General features: G+C 39.5%; 1 protein-coding gene across 1 annotated transcript in view; it reads right to left on the bottom strand.

Annotated features, from left to right (window-relative positions):
• Positions 1 to 22,964, bottom strand: part of cap1 (CAP, adenylate cyclase-associated protein 1 (yeast)) — a 47,300-nt gene that overhangs the window by 11,304 nt on the left and 13,032 nt on the right. Inside the window, exons 4-8 of the mRNA XM_072548413.1 lie at positions 19,816 to 19,893; positions 6,522 to 6,665; positions 5,335 to 5,420; positions 3,753 to 3,858; positions 516 to 687 (exon numbers count right to left, since the gene is read on the bottom strand). Coding sequence (XP_072404514.1) covers positions 516 to 687; positions 3,753 to 3,858; positions 5,335 to 5,420; positions 6,522 to 6,665; positions 19,816 to 19,893 — 586 coding nt within the window. The remainder of the gene's footprint in view (positions 1 to 515; positions 688 to 3,752; positions 3,859 to 5,334; positions 5,421 to 6,521; positions 6,666 to 19,815; positions 19,894 to 22,964) is intronic.

Genomic DNA, 22,964 nt, shown 5'->3' with positions numbered 1-22,964 from the left:
TTTGTGTTGAAGAAACACATAGTAGAACTGACTATTAGTTACAGATACAGCACTGAGGTACCACCTTGGCTGGAATGATTTCCTTCATTAGTTTGCTCTCATTTCTGAAATAAACATTTGAGTGAAAGTGTGTTAATACATACATCCCACATTTGTTTTTCAGGTGAACAATTTCCCAAGAGTAACTTGCACAAATTTAATTCAAAACATTTTAAGTTTTGCAGTGTCGTTACTGGGCCAAAATAATCCTCCACTTTAATGCACCTCTTGCTGAATGCAGCACCTAAGGTTCATTTCATTCCTCTAAAAGTCCAAATCAATACCACATCTTATTGTAGTACAGCTAACAAAGCAGCCTATAAACTCTATTCTTCTCTAATCAAAGCAAAGTCCTAAATTTATTATCTTTTTAAATAAAGTTGATCATGTGTCTATTAGTGTACAGAAATATAGACAGTTAAATAGTGATCCATTTATACTGGTTTCATTTCAAATAATTTGCCAAGAATACTTACTACTTGTAATTTCTGCTCCTTTATTAAGTTCACTAAATAGAGCTGCTCTTGAACTGGTTGTGTCCACTGAGGAAGCAACTTGTGGTGGTGGCGGCGGCGGCCCCCCAGGAGGAGGGGGGGCAATTCCTCCTGAAGGTGGCGCAGTAACTGGAGGCGCAGTTGCTTTTGGACCCTTTCAAAAGTTCAAGGTAGTGGTGGTGTGGGGGTTAGGGGGCGTGTGCATGGGTGGATGGGATGGAGAAGAGAGAAAGGTGGGACGGAGAGAGAAGAGGGGGATACGAAAGAAAGAAAAATCAATTAAAATTCACAAAACTAACTTGGTTAAATATTGTTAACTCAGCGTTAAAAAAAAGCTCAGGAACACTAAGTTCAAGGAGGTATTGTATTAATCTTGTATTCAAATGATCAGATCTTTCCCAAGGTCATCTAAACAGAAAAAAACAATGAAATTAAATGTCTAATTATTTCAGAATTCTTTGATCTACACAATTTGCAGGACATTTGTGCCAAAGTCAAAATGTTGGTATGTTGTATCTAGGCAAATATGTAGCTTCATTAGTTTCAGTTCAGATACACAGCCCAGCCATTGGAGATATTGATTACAGGCAAAAGTACATTAATTAATCCTCTTTGATAATATTTCTAACAATGATCATTGTAAGTTAGATATCTTAAAGAACAGTTAAAAAAAGTATTAGAAGTTTAATGCCAAGATTACAGGTCTTCTCTTCCAAATAAAATCTTGTTCAAAAATTGTGGTACACAGGCAACTGCATCAATTGCTTCGTTTGCATTCCTATTCATACCTATTACTGAAAATATGTGCAGAATGCAAGACAGTACATTGTCCAATAAACTGCTGCATTTAAAAAAAACTGCCAACATCCTCCATGTCCACTGAAAAATCCCCCCGCCAAAGAAAAAAGGAGCATCTTGAACAATTTTCTCTGATCCTCCATCTTGAAGTACCCAAAGATGTTGTGAAACTTGAAAAGGTTGAGAGAAGATTTGCCAGGGTTGGAGAGTTTGAGCTATAAAGGAGAGGCTGAATAGGCTGAGCTATTTTCCATGGAGCAGAGGCTGAGGGGTGATATCAGGAGGTTTATAAAATTGAGGGGCATGGATAGGATGAATAGTCAGTCAACACTTTTTCCCCAGGGTAGGAATTCCAAAATTAGAGGGCATAGGTTTAAGGTGAGACGGAAAAGATTTAGAAGAGACCTAAAGCGGTAACATTTTCAAAGGATGGTGTGTGTATGGAATGAACTGCCACAGAAGTGGAGGAGGCTGGTACAATTAAATTTAAAAGGCATCTGGATGGGTACATGAATAAGAAGGGTTGAGAGGGAGGTGAGCCAAATGGGACTAGATTAGTTTAGGACATCTGGTTGGCATGGACAAGTTTGATCCAAGGGTCTGTTTCCATGTTGTACATCTATGATTCTAATTTATGCTCTATCAATTCACCAGTTAACAGAAAACAGTTTTTTCATGTTATCACAGCTCTTCGTTGATAAATATCCTTCAGATCTCATCCTCATCTTCTATCCTAATGCTTTAAAAATGGAGAAAAAAAAAGTGAGAAAAGCAGACATATTTAGGAATCTATGACCACAAGTCACAAAAAGTTAGCATCCAAATTCAGCCGGGGAAGGTGGGGGGGGGGAAAAGAAAGAAGAGAAGGCAAATTAATGCTAGCTTTCATCTCAAAAAAGGAATAAAGTAGGAGACTTTGCTAAAACTATATAAAGAATTAGGCGAAAGTAAGGACTACAGGGGCTAGAGATCAGTCAAAAAAAAAAAAGAGTGTGGTGCTGAAAAAGCACAGCAGGTCAGCATCACAGGAGCAGAGAATCATGGGGGTTGAGAAATAAATAGAAGGGTGGGGGTGGAGCTGGGGGAGAGGGAGTAGCTGGGAATGCACTAGGTATTATAGAGGTGGAGGGTGATGGTGGAAGGAGGGAAGGGTGGACTGGATGGATGGGAAGGAAGATGGACAGGTAGGACAGTTGAAGAGGGCATGGCCTCCAACTCATCAATACCCTCTTCAACTGTCCTACCTGTCCATCTTCCTTCCCATCCATCCGGTCCACCCTCCACTCTGACCTATCACCATCATACCCCACCTCAAATTGCCATGGCTTTTATTTCTGCAACTGAAAACCTGTGAAGAAACAAAGTTCAATGCATAATGAAAACCGCACAAACTCAAAAGATGACAGGTTCCATTCAGAATATGGTTCTTATGCTAGCCACCCTGCCAGCCATCTGAACCTCAAATCTTACTAACTCCTGTTGTCAAATATATGTGTTATTCCTCCTTGCCACTTCCAAAACAAACCTCCATTCTTTAGGCATCTCTCTATTCTGTCCTCATCATTCTCCACTTCATTAAGTAGCTTGACAACTTAATGTTTGAGAAACACTACATAGTGCTATTCAAAAACTTAATTTTTAAAAAAAATGTTGACGCTTTAAATTCAGCCAGTTTCAATCTTCAAGTAACTAACTTCTGCCATTTTGTAGCTAGTTCAGACATATGCATAGAATTAATTCTGCACTAGGAGGAGATTTCTTAAGCAAACATCTGTTTTTAAATGGGAAAATTCTAAATTCTATTAAGCATTTAATACTCATTCCAGATGAAAAGCATATTATTTTCCATTCTGCCCTCTCTGATGGTCAGTGAATCTATTTCATGAGCAATCATTTCCCCAACAACAAAATGAGACTTTTTTTTAAACTTTGAAAAAAGACTAAGCTCCTAATGTTAGATTAAATATAATAGCACAGTACTAAGCCAAAAGATCACAACATCCCAGGCTCTATTCCTAATCTGCACTTTACACTAAATGTATGGAGTAAATGGGATGCAGCCCTGGACTGAATGAGAATGGTGGATAAAAATACCAGTTTCATGTTTTGTCTAATGATTTTAGATGAAAACATTAGCAGCATTATTTTAGCCAGGACAAGATGAAGTAATTGATGACAACATCTCACCATATGCCCATACAAACAGGAAATTGAGTCATTGGCACACAGTTACTGCATTAATGCAGATTCTTGCAAAGCTAGCAGCTAAATGCAGCAAACCCCCTATTTGTATGGTCTAAATTCATTGAAATCAATGCAAACTTTCACTGCGTGACCTAGTCTAAGAAACAATGAAATATTCTGGTGAGCCAGAGAAAAATCAGCACTAGATCTTTTGATATAGAAAACCAGGATACTTACAGTCTTACTCCATGAAAGCCCAGTTGTATGGTGTGCTTTGATATATGCTTGAAGTTCAGTCCAGAAGTTTATGTAGGCCTTAACCCACTCCACATGTCTTTTATCACTGAAGTTGAAAAAGGTAGTTAAGTTTTACTTTTCTGCAAATGTTTCCTTCGATTTATGCGTTTTTCTTTACTTCAATGTCAAACTCTATACATATTTATAGGCAGATGAGAATCAAGCAGGGAATTGATTGGAAATTTACGGCAGAGAGGAGGGATACCAAAGCCTGGATTAAGCACCAGCAGGGTTTTCCATTACTACCAGGTTGTAAGTAGTGCTGAGATCAGCAGTGGTGTGTCCTGGCATTATTACAGCCGTTCTGACTGGGAAAAAACCTCGATAGTCCAAGCCGAGCAAGTTAAAATTCAAGTGAGGCAAGTATGCAGAGAGGAGGATGATCCTGGACTACTTAGCATTTACTATTGTTCTAAACTTTTTATTTGGATGCAAAAAAAAAAATCATATTGCAGTTCATTAGAGGCGGTTGGTTCACCTAAAAATCCCCCTTCCTAGCCCCACCTTCTCTTCAAAAGAAATTTCTCCTTTACTCTTTTACAGAATGTTGATTTTGTGATAAGACTGCCATTTGCGCCCATCTCTAACTGCACTTGAATCAAGTGCCTTAACTATCCCATGAAGTAGCCAGTCAAGAGTCAACCACATTGCTATGGGCCTGCAGTCATATGTAGACCAGACCAGGCAAGAATAGCGGATTTCCTTCCTCATAAGAATTGTGAACCAGATTGGCTTTTACTACAAATCGACAGTGATTACAGTCAACTAAACTTTTAATTCCAAGTTTTATTGAATTGATCATGGTGGGATTTGAACCCAGAACATTAACTTGGGACTCTGGATTACTAACAGACTGACAATTTCAGTATGACACGACATCTCATAAAAGGTGTTATCTTCAAAACCAAGTGCACAAGATGTCCAGAGCACAAGGCGGCTGGAAGCACAAGGGAACAGTTCTGGTAACCAAGTCTCAGGGAATCTAAGAATCTTAAATGCAAACATCACTAGAAGTAGACCATTAGACTCCACAACCCTGCTGCAAAGATCTAGGCTAAATAAAGTTCAAATCATAACCTATTTACTTCCCCACGCTCAATAGGCCTCAACTCCCTTAACGATTAAAAAAAAAGAGTAATCCAACTCAGAACACTGACTATGCAATGTCCAAACACCGCTACTCATTTCTCTAGTTCTCTGCTTGAAGTATGGTCCAACCTCCACTGCCACAAAGCCCATTAAGTAGAGTTGGTGGTCTACAGCACAGAAAAAAAGCCCTTCTGCTCAAAACTACTCACTCAAAAACAAGCATCTATTCTGGAGGAAACAGGCCCAAAATCAACCCCAGAACAGTATCATACTTGCTGTTGGCACTGATTGGACAGGTGGGGTTCTCCCATAAACCCCCACCCAACCCCATGCAAACTTTGCAGATTAAGATATGAAAATATTTAGCATGGTGAATTGTTTATTTTCTGTAAATGAAAAAGGGAATGCACAAGGATAGTAAATGGAATCATACGTGTCTTTGTATTCCTTCAAAACTCTGTTGGTATAAAACATAGCAGCATCAGTCATCTCCTTAACGTAAGGACCAGGTTTGGGAGCCTAAAAGCAGAAATCATAGTTCTCATGTTCTTAAATACCATAATTTAACTATTTGATGTAAAGAAACTAGCATATATTTTCACTATTCCAAAGGAAAGAGCAGCCACATACAATTCCCACCACTTACCATTTATGCTGATCATATTCAACCAAGATTGGTTGGAGTAGCACTAACCATTTCCAAAGGATTCAGTTTCAAAGACCAATTATGTAAAGCCAAGCAAACTATTCCCGATAGTTTCCTCTGCATTACAAATCCCCATTTATTGATTTTTTTAAAAAAAAAGGTTCTGCTGATTTCAAGAAAAAGAGCTAAGTTTCAAGTGACCAGCTATTTGCACCTTTGATACAAATTAACTTCATATTGAGATTCTTTACATTCACATTAACTGCATTTGAAATAACTTATAAAAAGCAGTTGCATATTAAGACAGAATATGGCAGGGCTTGGGAACCTAAACATCAGGCACAGCAAATAAGGGAACAACAATGAAAATGGGGAAAAAATAAAATCAAAGAAAAAGGTACATCACCACAGCCTTCACAATGGAAGACACCAGCAGCAACCCAGAACTTTCACACAGTCAGGGTCAAAAGTGAGTTTAGTGTCCATCCTAAGGAGAGGATGGTGCTAAAAGTCTGAATGTGGATAAATCACCCAGATAGCTAATGAGACTGTAGAGGCATTGGTGGTGATCTTTGAGGAATCACTGAAATCAGAAAGGGTCCCAGTGGACTGGAAAATAGCTGATATAAAGTTTGTATTTAAGAAGAGGGGGTTAGAGGCCAATCTATGCCTGTTACAGTTGGGGACTGTGCTGACGACAGGTGCAGCTTGTTCATTGCTGCACATCTCCTTCAGACTGGACACTTCTGCTTTTCCTGACCAAGGAGTAATTGCACAAGAGTCAATCCTAATTTACACCTGCTCGTACCAAGAAATAAACTGGGGATAGAAAGTTAACAAATCTTCAAAGTGGCTAATAAAAAGTCCCTCAGTTAGAAAGCCCGTCAAAAATAATGAATACATATATGTCAAATTCACAATTATCTTATTAACACTACTAGGATAGCTCATAGATGAGCAACTAGAACACTTACAGATGCCAGCCATCCCAGACCAGGGATGCTCTCACTAATTGCCGACAGATGATTGAACTGTTTGCTTGTACGTCTTTTCTCCCTGAACTCTTGGATTTGTAAAATTTTTTGGGAGAGGGGCTGAAGTAATTGGGCCAATTCATTCTACAAAAAAAAAGTAAGACACACATATAAGCAGTGCACATTTAAAGATAACTAACTTCTACAGAAGAGAGGGGCATTAGTAAGTTAAATGCAGAGTTCAAAAAACAAAGTACTTCATGTACAACACTCAGCTCACCACTTGTAGCAAGCCCAACTGCAGATAAAATTATGCTTAATTATCCTGGTCCCCTTGGATCTGTGCTTGAAAATTCTCTGCACCAGCTTAAGTGTAAGAGTCTATGTCAGTCACTTCAAAAATGATAACAGTAGAAATACATTTGAAAGATGCCTGGTTTTCACATTCTCTTCCTTCCCAACTCCTTCAACCCAGTTTATTCATGATACCAAACCTGGCAGGTCAGTTTAATTAAATGTAAGTCAGAAACACTACTGGAACAACCACACTACAAAAAAAACCACCAAGTTAATAATCACTACTTAAAATGCAAAATCAAATTCAGTCTTTATCATTAGGGCTTGAACATTTTTGTTGCATAGCCTGGGATGAAATTTTGGTCATTTTTAAATGATGCATTTTGGCAACACAAGTCAGAGCATCAGTAATGAGAGAGTGTTTCAAATTTAGCTCAAAATAAACTCTGCTGCTATGATTTGTTGCAGTCAATCTCAAGCAGAATTTTCACAAATGTAGGTAATAATTAATTTAAATAAGACCCATCAGAACCATGCGGCAATCCAGACTTTTTGATTCACAGGATTTGAGCATTTCTAGTTAATTGCCACTTATTGCCTCTTCCCACTGGCCTTCATTCAGATTGAAAAGGAGCAGACTTGACAGGCTAAATGGTCTACCTCTACTCCTATAATGGACAAAACTAAACACACACAAGTTGTGTCATCTGAATATGCACATCAATGCAATTTTTGTTCTATACTGTCTCCAGTAATAGGACTGTAGCAACAAACTAAATAAACTAAAGGGATAGTAGGTTCTTGAAAAAAAGTGTTGCTTTAATTACAATAGGACGTTTGATGTTGAGGACTGGCACAGTCTTGAATAGATAAACACTGTCAGAGTTCATCTGTATGCAGTTTAACTTCTACCTGAAGAGCAGCATCTCCAAGAAATTAGTCCTTAAAATATGCACTAAAGTGTCAAGCAACCAGGCATTTCTAGAGTTTGTATGCATGACTTGTTGATGCAACAACAAAAACTTCAAGAAATGCACATTTGGACAATTAATGCCAAATAGAGTTGAAACATTTTACTGGTTATGGACCAGGCCAGACCTCCTCAAAACATTAAGTAGCCCAGACCATAACTTTGCCAGTTGTTTTAAGCAGGTGTAGCGCAGATATTCCAGGAGAGATGCAGCTGGTCAAACTACTTAGCTTAAAGCAAAACAAATTTACAAGATTACCAAATGTAACAAACAAAAGGGAACAGAATACCAAATAAGAACCTACCCGAAAACCCAACAGATTATTCCAAATTAATGATGCTGTTCCAGATACTTGCAACAATCCCCATAAACATCCCTTGGCACAAAAAGGTAAGAATCTTACAGGAGAGGGGGATTCAGCATGGGACACCTTCCATGTAACTGTTTCTTGGACCAGCAGCCTCACTGACTTACTGCCTGCTTTCAGTGAACAGCCAGACTGCTAAAACCAAACCAAACCAGGGTGAAGTGGAGCCAGGAGAACTGGCCATTCTCCTTTCATTGTACAAGTGTTTTTTCAAAAAACTTGAAAGCATTGTCAAACAGATCAAGCCCCAGACATTTTAAAGTCCCTTTACAATCTCCTGAAAAGAAACAAGGACAACCTAATTTTGCTGAAGGAGCCCCATCATCACATACCACAAACCACATTTCATTAAGCCTACTAAATTGGATTGGCAAACTATATATAGTCAGGAAGGAAAGACCACATCCAGAGTGAGAATGAGTCTGAAATTTGGGAATTTGAGGTAGTGAGAATTTGGTGAACAGGGGAAAAAGATACTTTTGGCTTGCTTTTTAAAGAGGTTTTCTGAACAAGTTAAATTGAAGCACAGGATGTGGGGGCCATTACAAAACAGATATCACAGAAAAACTAAGTTCACTGGCTGGTTGTAACTGCGAATTTAATGATCTAGTTACTTCCAGTTTGAAAATAAATAGAAATATTTATAGATTATAAACTAAAATACCAGTTGTAATTTCTGAATCAAGTCAGAATCAGATATACAGCACGGAAACAGATTCTTCAGTCCAACTCATCCAGTCATAGAAATCTTAAATCTAGCGCCTTTGACTCATGTACTTCTAAACTCTTCCTATTCATGTACCTATCCAGATGCCTTTAAAAATGTTTTAATTGTACCAGCCTCCACCACTTCCTCTGGCAGTTATTCCATGCGCACACACACCACTGTGTGAGAAAAGGTTGCCCCTCATACTTTTGAAAAATCTTCCCACTCTCACCTCAAACTTATATCCTCTAGTTTTGGACTCCCCCACTCTTGGGAAAAGACCTTGTCTGTTTACCCAACCATGCCACTCATGACTTTAAAAACCACTCCGGTCACCCCTCAGCCTCCAACATGCCAGGGGAAATAGCCCCAGTTTATTCAATCTCTCCCTATAGCTCAAACCCTCCAACCTGGCAACATTCTTGTAAACCTTATGAACGGATTTCAAAACATCCTCCCTGTTGTGAAGCAGGGAGGTCAAAATTGCATGCAGTATTCCAATAGTGGCCTAACCAATGTCCTATACAGCTGCAACAGACCTCCAATTCCAATATTCAATGCATTGGTCAATAAAGGCAAGCATACCAAATGTTGCCTTCACTATCCTATCCACCCATGTCTCCACCTTCAAGGAAAGTAAATAAAAAAGGTGAGATCCAGAGCCAGGCAACAGGTTGCACCTGCATGATGTGGGAGATGATGGAATTCATGGTGGTTCATAGTAACCACATGTGTACAACATTTGTTATAGGACAAACTTGCTTAGAGTTGATAATCTGGAGTCTGAGCTTCAAACATTGCGACACATTAGGGAGGGGAAAATTACCCGGATGTTATGTTACAGAAGGCAGTGACACACTTAGATTAAGAAACTCAAATTTGATCAGTGGTCAGGGACAGGAGGGTGCGGTGTGTGAAACAAGTAGTGGGATCCAGGAGGTAGGGCTGAAGGACTCAGACCTTGAGCTTGTCTTACAGGTTTGAGATCCTCCTTGTTTCTTTTCTGGAAGAGGAGCTGTAGGGAGGAATGAGCAAACCAACCATAGCAGGGAGGAGAAAAATGAAATTTAGTTTTAATCAGGGATAGCATAGTCAGGGGAATAGAAACTGTTCTGTCGCCAGAATAGAGTCCCAAAAATTACATTGCCTGCTTCATGTTCAGATGAGCAACCAAGTGGCAGGGGAAGATCTAGTTATTATAGCCCACTTCCACAGAACGAGGAGCTAAGTTAAACATCAGAACCAAAAATGAACCAAACAAGCTTAGTGATGGGACTGATTATTACCAGAAAATAAAAGCAACAAAATGAGAATGCCATATTATATGGACGAACCATAAAATTGTACAGAACAAACTTAAAAGGCTTTGTTTCATGCATTAAGATACACTTAGAATAAGTAGACAAATTGATGCCGCTAATCAAATGAATACGACCTCATAACTGTTACAAAAGTTTGGTTACAAGGAGATCAAAACCAGGAACATAATATTCAGGGATATTCGACCTTTTAGAGAGACAGGAGGGATGGAAAAGATAGTGGAGTAGCAATGTGAACACGCAAAGAGGAAGTTGAGAGATGATCTAGGATTGAATGAGGCAGAGTCCACTTGAGCAGAGGGACAGCAAAGGAATGAAGACATTGGGGGTCTGTCATGACTCCTACCAAACAGTAGCCACTCAGTAGTAAAGACTACACATCAAATAATGGAATAATTGCTCTATTTTTCATTCTAAGACCATAAGACACAGGAGTGGAAGTAAGGCCATTCGGCCCATCGAGTCCACTCCGCCATTCAATCATGGCTGATGGGCATTTCAACGCCACTTACCCACATTCTCCCTGTAGCCCTTAATTCCTTATGACATCAAAAGTTTATCAATCTCAGCCTTGAAGACATTTAGCGTCCCAGCCTCCACAGCAATGAATTCCACATGCCCACCATTCTGGCTGAAGAAATGTCTCCACATTTCTGTTCTGAATTTACCCCCTCTAATTCTAAGGCAGTGTCCATGGGTCCTAGTCTCCTCGCCTAATGGAAACAATTTCCTAGTGTCCACCTTTTCCAAGCCATGTATTATCTTGTAAGTTTCTATTAGATCTCCCTTTAATCTTATAAGCTCCAATGAATATAATCCCAGTATCCTCAGCCGTTTCTCATATGTTAGACCTACCATTCCAGGGATCATCCATGTGAATCTCTGCTGGACATGCACCCGTGCCAGTATGTCCTTCCTGAGGTGTGGGGACCAAAACTGGACACAGTACTCCAAATGGGGCCTAACCAGAGCTTTATAAAGTCTCAGTAGCACAACGGTGCTTTTATATTCCAACCCTCTAGAGACAAATGACAACATTGCATTTGCTTTCTTAATCACGGACTCACCCTACATGTTTACCTTTAGGGAATCCTCGACTAGCACTCCCAGATCCCTTTGTACTTTGGCTTTATGAATTTTCTCACTGTTTAGAAGCAGTCCATGCTTGTATTTGTTTTTCCAAAGTGCAAGACCTCGCATTTGTTCACATTGAATTCCAGCCACCATTTCCGGGACCACTCTCCCAAACTGTCTAGATCCTTCTGCAGCCTCCCCACTTCCTCAGTACTACCTGCCTGTCCACCTAACTTCGTATCATCGCTAAAATGCCCCCAGTCCCTTCATCCAGATCATTAATATATAACGTGAACAGCTGCGGCCTCAACACTGAACCCTGCGGGACACCACTTGTCACCGGCTGCCATTCCGAAAAAGAACCTTTTATCCCAACTCTCTGCCTTCTGTTAGACAGCCAATCCTCAATCCATCCCAGTAGCTCACCTCGAACACCATGGGCCCTCACCTTGCTCAGCAGCCTCCCATGTGGCACCTTATCAAAGGCCTTGTGGAAGTCTAGATAGACCACATCCACTGGGTTTCCCTGGTCTAACCTACTTGTTACCTCTTCAAAAGAATACCAACAGGTTTGTCAGGCACGACTGCCCCTTACTAAATCCATGTTGACTTGTTCTAATCCGACCCTGCTCTTCCAAGAATCCTTAATGATGGATTCTAGAATTTTACCAATAACCGAGGTTAGGCTAATTGGATCTTTTGTCGAGATCCTTTCTTGAACAAGGGGGTTACAACAGCAATCTTCCAATCATCCGGGACTTTCCCTGGCTCTAGTGACTTTTGAAAGATCTCAACCAACGCCGCCGCTATTTCCTCAGCCACCTCCCTCAGAACTCTAGGCTGTAGCCCATTGGGGCCAGGAGATTTATCAATTTTTAGACCTTTTAGCTTTTCTAGCATTCTTTCGTAATGGCAACTATACTCAACTCAGGCCCGACTCCCTTTAATTGTTGGGATATTACTCATGTCTTCCACTGTGAAGACTGACGCAAAGTACTTGTTAAGTTCTCCAGCTATTTCCTCATCTCCCAAACTGATGCTGGAAGCCTAGTGAAGTGGCCCAATGTCTACGTTTGCCTGTCGTTTGTTTCTTAGGTATTGAAAGAAACTTTTACTATCATTTCTAATATTACTGGCTAGCCTATCTTCATATTTGATCCTCTCCTTCCTTATTTCTGTTATCCTCAGTTTGTTTTTGTAGCTTTCCCAATGCTCTTGGCCACTTTATAGGATCTCTTTTTCTTTAATAGATTTTCTGACTTCCTTTGTCAGCCATTGCTGTCTAATCCCTCCCCGGATAATGTCTTTTCTTGGGGATGAACCTCTGTACAGCGTCCTCAATTATACCCACAAACTCCTGCCATTTTTGTTCTACTGTCTTCCCAGTTAGCTGTGCTTCCAGTCTATTTTCATCAGTTCCCCTCTCATGCCCTCAATTACCTGCATATTGAAGTCTCCCATGATCACCATGACCTTGCCTTTCTGACATGCCTTCTCTATTTCCCAGTATATGTTGCGCCCCTCGTCCTGACCACTGTTAGGAGGTCTGTACATAACTCCAATATGGGTGATTATGGGTGACTTCAATAGTCATGTTGGACTAGGTTAATCAGATTGGAAGAGGTAACCATGACAAATTCAGACTGCATGAGGAATAGATAGCCTGCTCCCTGCTTGACTTAAAGCCTATCTTGGATTTGTTAATGGGTAATGAGAAAGTTTTCATAAGTGACCAAGTAAAAAAGATCAGCCAAGGATCATAAACTGAATATTAAATTCACTATTAAGAATGAAAAATGTGGGTCAGAAACACAGTTTAAATAAGGGGAATTGCAATGAAATGAGGATATAGTAAGCTGAAGTGAACTGGATAGATAGATGAGCAGGAATGACAGTAAGCAAGCAGTGGCAAAGATTTAGAGTGGTAATTTATGATTCTCAGCGAAAAATACAGACCAGTGAGGAAAGGTTCTAAGAGGGATAAACCAACTAGGGATAACCAAAGGAGAGATTAAATTTTTATATGCTTTTTCTTTCAAAAAGGAGGTCAAAGTCAGTGATAGCCCTCAAGATAGAGACAACTTCAAAATCCAAAAAAGACTAAAAAGACTGAAAATAAACTACAACGCAAAACTAGTGAGGAACAAAAAATTACAATAAGCATTTCTTTGAATATACATTAGGTAGAGAGGGGTCAAAGTGAACATAGGCCCCCTACTGATTGAATCTGGGGAACAGGAACTTGCACAATTGGTAAACATATTTTGCATCAGCTCTTAGACTGCAAGATACTTATACCATTCCATTAATACTGGAGAATACAAGGGAAGGATCGAGAATCTTCATCACTAAAGGAAATGTATTGCACAAACTAAGGGGCTAAAGGCAAACAGCATCCCTGGCCCTGATGGCTTGTATCCTCAGATCCTGAAAAGGTAGCTACAGAGATAGTAGATACTTTGGATTCTGGAAACATACTGGAGAATTGAAAACTGCAAATATGACAACCCTATTCAAAATGGGAGGGAGACAAAGTGGGTAACTATGAACCAGTTAGCCTAACATACTGTTGGAAAAGTATTGCAATCAATATTGGAAAATAATCAAATCAGAGACAGCATGGCTTCGTGAAAGGAAAGTCCTGTCTGAAAAGTTGAGGAAGTCTCAACCAGACTGGATACAGGGGAACCAGTAGATGCCCTGTATTTGGACTTACAGATGGCATTTGAAAAAGGTACCTCTCAAAAGTCATTAAGTCATAAGAGTCCATGGTGTTGGAGGTTGGCATGGATAGAGAACTAACTCAGGCACAGGTAATGAGTGGCATTAAGGGGTTCTTTTTTCAGGTTGGTTACAGTGGAATTCAACAGGGACTGCAACTGTATTAGACTCAGTTGTGGTACACTCACTTTCTCTAAGTTTGTGGATGACAAATAGGTGGAAAGACAGGCTGAGAGAAACACACAGTTTCCGGAGATATAGTTAGAAGTCCTCGCGTATATTTAAGGTCAAGATTGATTCCCCTACTGATCAAGAATTGATCTAAGGTTACTGGGGAACTAAAAAACAACAAAAAAAGGGACAAGAAAGTGGACTCTGTTGATCAGCCATGCTGCTATGCAGAGTGGAGCAGGCTCAAGGGGCCAAACAGCCTGCTCTTGTTCTTACTTATGGTTTTGTGGATGCAATTTAGAAAGAGGTATTCAACATCCATAGCCCCTCCCCTCACCCTGAAATCAGAATGCTGGAATGTAGAGTAATCAGTTACAAATCTAAACAGTGGATAGTGCCTTGCTGATGGACCTTTGAAGATCCCCACAAATTGAATCATAAGATGTTCAAAATGGGACAACAGAAATCCAAACCACTAAACTTTATGCTCTAGCATTACATAGTACCGTTTGTATTGTTAGTAATGGTAAAGTGAAAGATTTGCAACAATGTAGTATTTTGTGGCAAAATGCTAAATCAGTATAATGGACACAGTTTTACACTATTTTGTGGGATATTTGACGTAATGCGCTGATTGGCAAACATAACTGCAAGATATATAACTAAACAAAATGTGACAGACATACTTTAATGTGAGAATTTACCTGTACCACAACAAATATCAGGTGCAACAGATGCAGATGATATGGTCTCCCCTATCTCAGGGAGGCAGGACGCCTACTTGTGGATCATTTCAGAGAACATTTCTGGGACACCCGCACAACCACCAACCCACCACCCCGTGGCTGAACACTTCAACTCCCCCTCCCCTCAGTCAAGGACATGCAAGTCCTAGGCCACCTCCATCGCCAAACCCTTTCCACCCGATGCTAGAGGAAGAAAGCTCATCCTGCCTTGGGATGCCGCAAACACATGAGATCAATGTGGATTTTGACAGTTTCCTTATTTCCCTCCATGTTATCCCAGTTCCAAGCCACCAACTCTGCACCGCCCTCCTGACCTATCCATCACCTTTCCTATCAATCCACTCCACCCTTCCCTCCGACCGAGCACCTTCTCCCTCACCTTCATCTATATATCACTTTCTCAGCTACTTTGCCCAACCCTTCGATCCACAAGCCTCATTCCTGATGAGGGGCTTACACCCGAAACGTCGATTCTCCTGCTCCTCGGATGCTGCCTGACCTGCTACGCTTTTCCAGCAGCACACAATACTTTAAATGGGAACAGCCTTTAATTATTAGCTTTTATGTTAGCACAAGACAGTTACAGCTTCCCAATGCTTTGGGAAGTGGAAAAAATTTTGTAAAACATCAGCTTACAGCAAATCATAATTCAAAATGCTAGCACTGTACTGGATACACTCCAAATGGATATGGCAGAGTGGTTGGCACTGAGGCCACACTGCATCAGGGAGGAGTTTGTGTGCATGCTCGCCCAATGTCTGTGTGGGTTACCTCCTGAAGCTCTTGTTTACTGCGACAGTTGAAAGACGTACAGGTTAGGTGTATTGGCCTTGTTAAATTTACCATGGGGCCCAGGGATGCATAGGTTGAGTATCTGCCATCGTTAGTTAGTGCAATGTTGCAAAGATAGGTAGGGGGTGAATTTCGGTTTGCTGAGGTCACTGGGGACTTGATGGGTTGAATAGTCTCCTTCCACACTAGGTTCTGATTCTATGGTTCTAGATAGAAATTTAATCAAAACTCTTGATAACCCCCCCTTAAACGTTTATTGGGGGACAGTTCCGTTTGAAAAAAAATATTGGCCTTTTCCTCGATACAGTATACTACTGGTTGATGCTACATTAACATCCTTTCTTTTACCGGTGATCAGGTCCTTTGCAGCAGAAAGATCACAAGTACAGCAATATCAGTTTAATTTAATTAAAATCAGTCATACAGCCAAACAGATTTGAGCATTGAACACAAGTTCTAGTCGCAAGAACTTGCTCTCCTTTCCAAAACTTGTGAATGCATGAAATTTAGACTGTAACTGCACTAGTTATAATACCATATATTGTACTGCCCTATTTACTGCTAAAAGACAATTTTTCTGATAGCCACACATTACAAAATACTATAAGGTGACCCAATATTTTCAGATGTACTTCAGTAATCCTGTTAATCAAAGACAGATGAAAACTTGCTGGCAAAGGAAGACTTCAGATAAGCCATTTTACAGATGATTGGGAGTGCAGATTATAATTAGCAGCTATTTTTAATATGGTGTTACACCTTAATTAGTCTCTTGAGATCCTTGGAGAGGATAAACAACCAAACATTACAGAATTACAGCTCATTTATTAGGACTGGCACAGCTTAATGAATGAGAACATTTCAAATTACAGAATCCCATGCAAAATTCCTACTGATGTACTTAATTCAGTTGACTCTCTGCTTCCACACTAATGATGTAATTAACAAAAAATTAAATGTATAGTAATTTTCAACTTTAAACGCTTAAACCTCTGTAATAAGCTCATGATTTCCATCAATGAGGTACTACAAGAACAAGGACCAAAACTGGCCGAATTCAATTTTACTTACAACTTGGCAGCAGGAATCAAATAGAAAATCCAAATTTGAGCACAGGGAACGATCAGCCACATTGTCACTTAAGCCTGTCCTGCCTTCAATATCAGGGCAGAACTTTTAACTTTATTTCTGCTTGATATGCATACTTCTTGGTTCTTGTACTTTTGAAAGTACACAGTGTCACCTTCAAATGACTAAGCACCCAAAGCTCTCAGAATTCCTAAAGTCTATTTTCAATCCACTTTACTATTCAGATATCACTGGCTCTTATTAACAAGTATTTATGTTTGAAAATGTAAAGGCAATGTATAGAGTCAGTTCTTCTATAATGGGATGGTTGGGTTCCACAAAAACGCAATGTTACAGAAAAATTGCACTTTAGAAACCAGTACTCAGTGTTGGTGCTCTAATCACATTAGAGCCAATACGTTTTAAACGCTTGTACTGTAGAAAGTGTCCCCAATTCGTCAATCACATTACAGCGAATTCATGTTGACGAAACATGTTATAACAGAATGACCTGTACTATTAAGACCATTTCTAGGTGATGCAAAGAGTGGAAAGAAAGCTGCCAACACAATCTTTAGAACTTGGCTCATGGGAAGTGGATGCTGCTGGTTTGGCCAGCATTTATTACCCACCCCTAATTAGCCAGAGGGCAGTTAAATGTCAGCTAAATTGCTGTCGGTCTGGAGTCATATGTAGGCCAAACCAGATAAACATGACAGTTTTGCTTCCTTAAAAAAAATGAAACAAGTAAACCAGGTGGGTTTTTGCAAGTGGTTATATGCTCATCACTAGGCTGAAGTCACATTCCAGATTTCCATTGAATTCAAAATTTCACATCTGTCATAGTGGGATTTGAACACACCCTATAGCAAAAGCCCTGGGTTCTGGACTACTGACCTCGTGATACTACCACTAAACCACCGCTTCCCCAGTAACAGACAGGTCGCATTCTATGTCATGTGTATGCTTGCACACTGGCCATATAGCTAAAATTGCTGGGAAAAAAAAAACAAACTGTAAACGCAGAAGTTGTGCATTCAGCTTCAGAGATTTTGGAAACCCTTTAAACAAGTTCAGTAGAAGCAGCAAATGCAATTTAAATTTACTTCTAGATTTCATTCTTTCGCACCCCTCCTCCCCTTTTATAATTACAAGCACAATCTGGTCAATGCTATTACCACACACCCATAATGATGGTGTTATCATTTGCTAAATGCTTTATAAAAGGAGAGAAAAAGACTCCCCCTAAAAGAGCACGGCATTATGGACAAGCTAAACAAGGGGTAAAAACTTGGCAAATGGGAATATAAAATGGGAAATGTGTGGTTATGCTTTTTGCCAAGAATAGAGGAGCCAGATATTATATAAAATAATGGGCGGCATGGTGGCTCAGTAGTTAGCACTGGTGCCTCACAGCATCAGGGATCTAGGCTCAATTCCAGTCTCAGGTGACTGAGGAGTTTGCACATTCTCCCCATGTCTGCATGGGTTTCCCCCAGGTGCTCCAGTTTCTTCACACAATCCAAAAGATCTGCAGATTAGGCACATTGGCCATGTTAAATTGCCCATATAGTGTTCAGGGATGTATAGGTTAGGTGCAAATGTAGAGTAATAGAGTAGAGGTATTGGTCTGGGGGAGTTACTTACTGAGGGTCAGTGTGGAATTGTTGAGCCGAATTACTTGTTTCCACAGTGTAGGGATTCTATGAAAATGGCAAAAAAAAAAACAGACTGCGGAAAGCCACAGATTAGCAGAATTTGAGAGTTCTTATCTATGAATCGCAAAAAAGCTAGCATTCATGTTATGGGTAATAGGGGAGACATATGGAATGTTACATTTCAAAGGGAATGGAATATAAAACTAGGAAGGTTTTGCTGAAACTATGTAGGGCACTAGTCAGACCTCAGCTGAAATACTGAATTTTGGGCCTCTGCTTTCAATGCAAGTAATCTGGAAAGTGGTCACTAGGCCGATACCAGGTATAGAACAAATATCTTATGGGGAGAGGTAGAATAGATTTGGGCTGTACTTATTGGAAGAAAGAAAGAGGCATAACCTTATGGAAACAGATTTTTAGGGGACTTGATAGGGTAGATGCAGAAAGTTTGTTTGCCCTTGTGGATGAGACTATGAATAAGGCGTCACATTTCAGACAGTAGGAGGGATTTCTTCTCTCAGATGGTAGCAAATCTGTGGAAATCTTAACTCAGCATCAATGGCTCTGTGGTAATTAAGTATATTCAAAGTAGAAGTGAGCAGACTTTTTAAAATCGGTAAGGGAATGAAGAGTAATGGGACAGAAATAAGAGGGGAAGTTGAGGTTTATTGACCAACCATGATCTCACTGAATTGCACAGCAGGGTTCACGAGCTGAATGACTGACTTCTGTTCCTACATCTTATGACATCTTGAAATACTTAAGACAATTAAGTATTTTTTTGGTGTCAAGAGCCACAAAGCCAATTTGTGCACAACTCTTTACTGGTAGGATTGAGACAATGACCAGATTTGGCTGTTTTAATTTATATTTGTTGAGCAACAAAATGTCGGCAAGGATTCCTCTGTTGTCTGAAATATTTCAAGGGATCTTTTATCGACCCAACAGGTTGAAGGTCTCATTTGAAAGGTAGCGCCGTTAGAAGTGCAACACTCCCTCCGGCCAGGACCGGAGCACCACCCTAGATTTTGAACTCAAATCTAAGTAGTGGGTCTTGATCCACAGCCCCCTTAAACTCTGTGGTCACCAAATCACATTAATCCTAACAGAAGTCTCAGCATTATTTAATGTGAATCAAACCACTAATTTAAAAAATCAAAGACTGGATACTGTCTTGCATGTTCTCCAAGGATGCATGGCAACAAATAGCATTCAAAACTAACCAGACATTTAGACAAAAAGGGTGTGATGGAAATAGCTAGTTAGAAATTGTGCGAAATATTTCGCACAATTAAGTATGAAACAATGAATAAATTAAGTTATTGGATAAAGAGTTAACAGTTGATAAATTTACAAATTTGAAAAAGATTTTCATTGCAGATAACATCCAAAAATATCACCCACCACTGGAGGCTGCTGGCTTTGGGAGGCAGTTACCAGGAAAGCTCTCTCCATCTTCACAGCTTCATTGACCAAGTCAGCCTAAACAAACAGCAAGGAAAAAAAAAACATTGGAATATACCATAAAAAATGGTTAGCCCCCACTTGATTAAATGTTTGGTTTTATTTTAGTTTGTAATTTTCTGTTAAATTTTATTTTGCTTTAATGTGATTAGAAGCAAGCAAAAAAATTAGAATTAATTTTGTATTTTTGCATTGAACCCAGTTTTTCTAGACAAAAACACCAATTTGATATAAAAAAAACCTTGATTGATTAAATCACCCCAACATTAGATACTCTTCAAAATTAAAGACTTGTATAAATTGTACTTTCATGCAGTTATTTGAAAGACTGAGCATTTGTAACAATTTTGTTGACAGGACCATTCACAATGCCTAGGGAATAAAACTCTCAGATACCCATACTCAGCATCCTAATAGCCAGAATGTTGTCCAGGCATATTTAAAAACTTCTATCACTCTGGATTTAACAGCTTTACCTTCCATTTCTGATACTCTAGCTATCATTAGCAAAATTGAAGTATTTTAACAACATACCATGCTATTCATTGACATCACTTTCATGTGGGTTTTAAAAATTTCTCAGGAGCTGGCTTGGATACAAACTCAAAACATTTTTTTAGTTACTGAGCAATGCTAAGAATTTTTCATTAGCACAAACCATTCAGGAGTTCACATTCGCGTGCCTTTAAAAATTATTTCACTTAGAAGTAGGTAGGAAACAAGAAGTGTCCATCATCAAAATCAACTAGTTGAAGATGTATTAAGATTTCTTTGCTGAAACTAAAGTCTAGAATTAATCAGAGATACAAGGTCAAAGTAACGTCATGGATGACAAATCAATATTGCATCCACGTGCTTTGGCAAGTTTAAAAAGAATACATTTTAATGTTGGTAATCTTCTTTTAGGAACAACGTTTCTTTGGTAGAGTTCCGGTAAAGGACCAGACTTCAGTCAATGACCAGATGGCCAAGTTGACTACAAGATAAACAAGAGAAGAGTTTTTTCTCAAATTAGAGGCAAGTAGACTTTAGGCATGGCTCTGGTCTCAGCAAGTGGTTTGAAGTGGCTACAGCTCAATGAATCATTTAAAGACAAACGTTAAAAAAAGTTAAGTCAGTCAGGCAGTTCAGCCAGATAGAATACTTTTCCTGAGAGATATGGTACAGGTGACAGTATGCAGGAAGTGTCCCCAGCTGTAGCTACTGGAAAATCAGTTTCCCTGATTAGGCAGTGATTGGAGTCACTGAGGAGTACCTCGAAGAGACTTCGATTTTCATTTTAGCACATCCAGTAAGGTGGTCATGTTGCAGATGAGTGGATGGGTGAAAAGCAAATAGTGACTATCAAAACATTAGCGATAAGACAATTTAAGGGGAACAGATAAGATGTTTCTACAATGCCAGAAACTTCAGACATTACACCTAAAGGATATGCTGCCTCCCTGGTGCCAGGATCAAGGATGTCACTGAACAACTGTAGAACTGTCAGGAAGAGAGATCAGCCAGGAGATCATGGTCCACGTTGGTAAGAATGATCAGGTTCTGCAAACTGAATACAGGAAGCTAAGAAATATAGAAAAGAACCCAATAAAAAATTGCTACAGTGCTAGTCAAGTCAGTTGAATGCATGATGAGAAAGATGGTGCCAAAGTAGTGGGTTTAGGCTTCGGAAGCATTGGAAATGACACTGGACATGATGGAACCTGTAAAAGCTGGGCAAGTTGCACTCTGGAGAGACAGGAACCAATATCTGCGCAGTCATTTGTCTAGGACTGACAAGGGGGAATAGAAACTTGAGCAAGGAGGCGAGTGTGAGAAACAAAGATGTAAACAAAATATTGAAAAGGAAGCATAAACGGAAAGAGGAAACAAGGCCTAGCAGCAACAGGGCCAACGTACAAAAAAAAAAGTATAAAAACGTCAAAGACAAATCAAAAAAACAGTGCACTGGAGCATATGCAATAAGGTACACGATTTAAATCAAATAGTTGCAATGGAGTCTCATGTCTCCATAATTGTAAAGACATGACTGCAGGGTTACCAAAGCTGGGAACCAACAGTATTCAATTTTTAGGAAGGAGTGAAAAAGTAAAAAGTAAACTGGGGTGGCAGAGTTTGTGAAAGATAAAATCAGTGCAATAATGAGAAAGGATATCTGCACAAGAAATCCAGATGTGTAAATCACTCTGGATGAATCCAAGAAGCAACTGGAGGTAGAAAACATTTGTGGGAGGTGCCTGTAGTCCTCCTTACTGCTGGTAACGTAGGGGACAGCATTAAATGACAAACTGAAGATGCACACAAGGGTGCTTTTAATCATGGCTGATTTTAAGTCTACATGTAGACAGGGCAAACCACATTAGCAATAATACTATAGTGAATGGAATGCAAGATTTTTATTATAAAAAAGCAGCACATTGAGGAAACAACCCGAGAACTGGCTTGGACTGGATTTTATCTAGTAATGTTGATTTGGAAGGCCCTGAAAGGAAAATAACCATGGCTTGATAGTAAATGAGGTAGTCCAATTCAAATTGAGGGGCACAAACTTAAACAAAGGAAAACTACAAAACGTATGAGGGGCAAGTCGATTGAGATAGGCCTTTTTAATGAAGTTACAAAATCTAACAACAGATCAACGGCCAAAGAACAAAAGCATGTATTGCAGTAGTGCATGTATAATGCACTTGCGTGAAAAAAGGAGTGGCCCAACTGCGGTTTATAAAACAATAGTACAGACCCAAAGAGTAAGGTAGATCCAAATAGAAAAAGTAGTGAGCCCAAGGATTGGAAGCAGTTTAGAATTTAGGAAAAGGAGGATTAAGACGGATTAAGAGGAGAAAAGCATGCAAGACAGACAGTCAACTTGCACAGAATTTAAAAAAAGTGTACATGGGTTTCTGCACATGAAAAAATATTAAAAAGATGACATATATAGGTCCTTTACAATTTGAAAGGTGAATGGATAGAAAAAAAAGCACATCAATTAAATAACTACTTGTTATCTTCACAAGATAACCAACACAGAAATACGAGGGGAAACAAGGTTTTAAGAAAGTCAAATGAAATAGCATCAGTGGACCTGGTAC

Source organism: Chiloscyllium punctatum, chromosome 27, assembly GCF_047496795.1.
Source record: "Chiloscyllium punctatum isolate Juve2018m chromosome 27, sChiPun1.3, whole genome shotgun sequence".
NCBI classification, from domain to species: Eukaryota; Metazoa; Chordata; class Chondrichthyes; order Orectolobiformes; family Hemiscylliidae; genus Chiloscyllium; species Chiloscyllium punctatum.
This window is presented reverse-complemented; position numbering and strand designations above follow the sequence as displayed.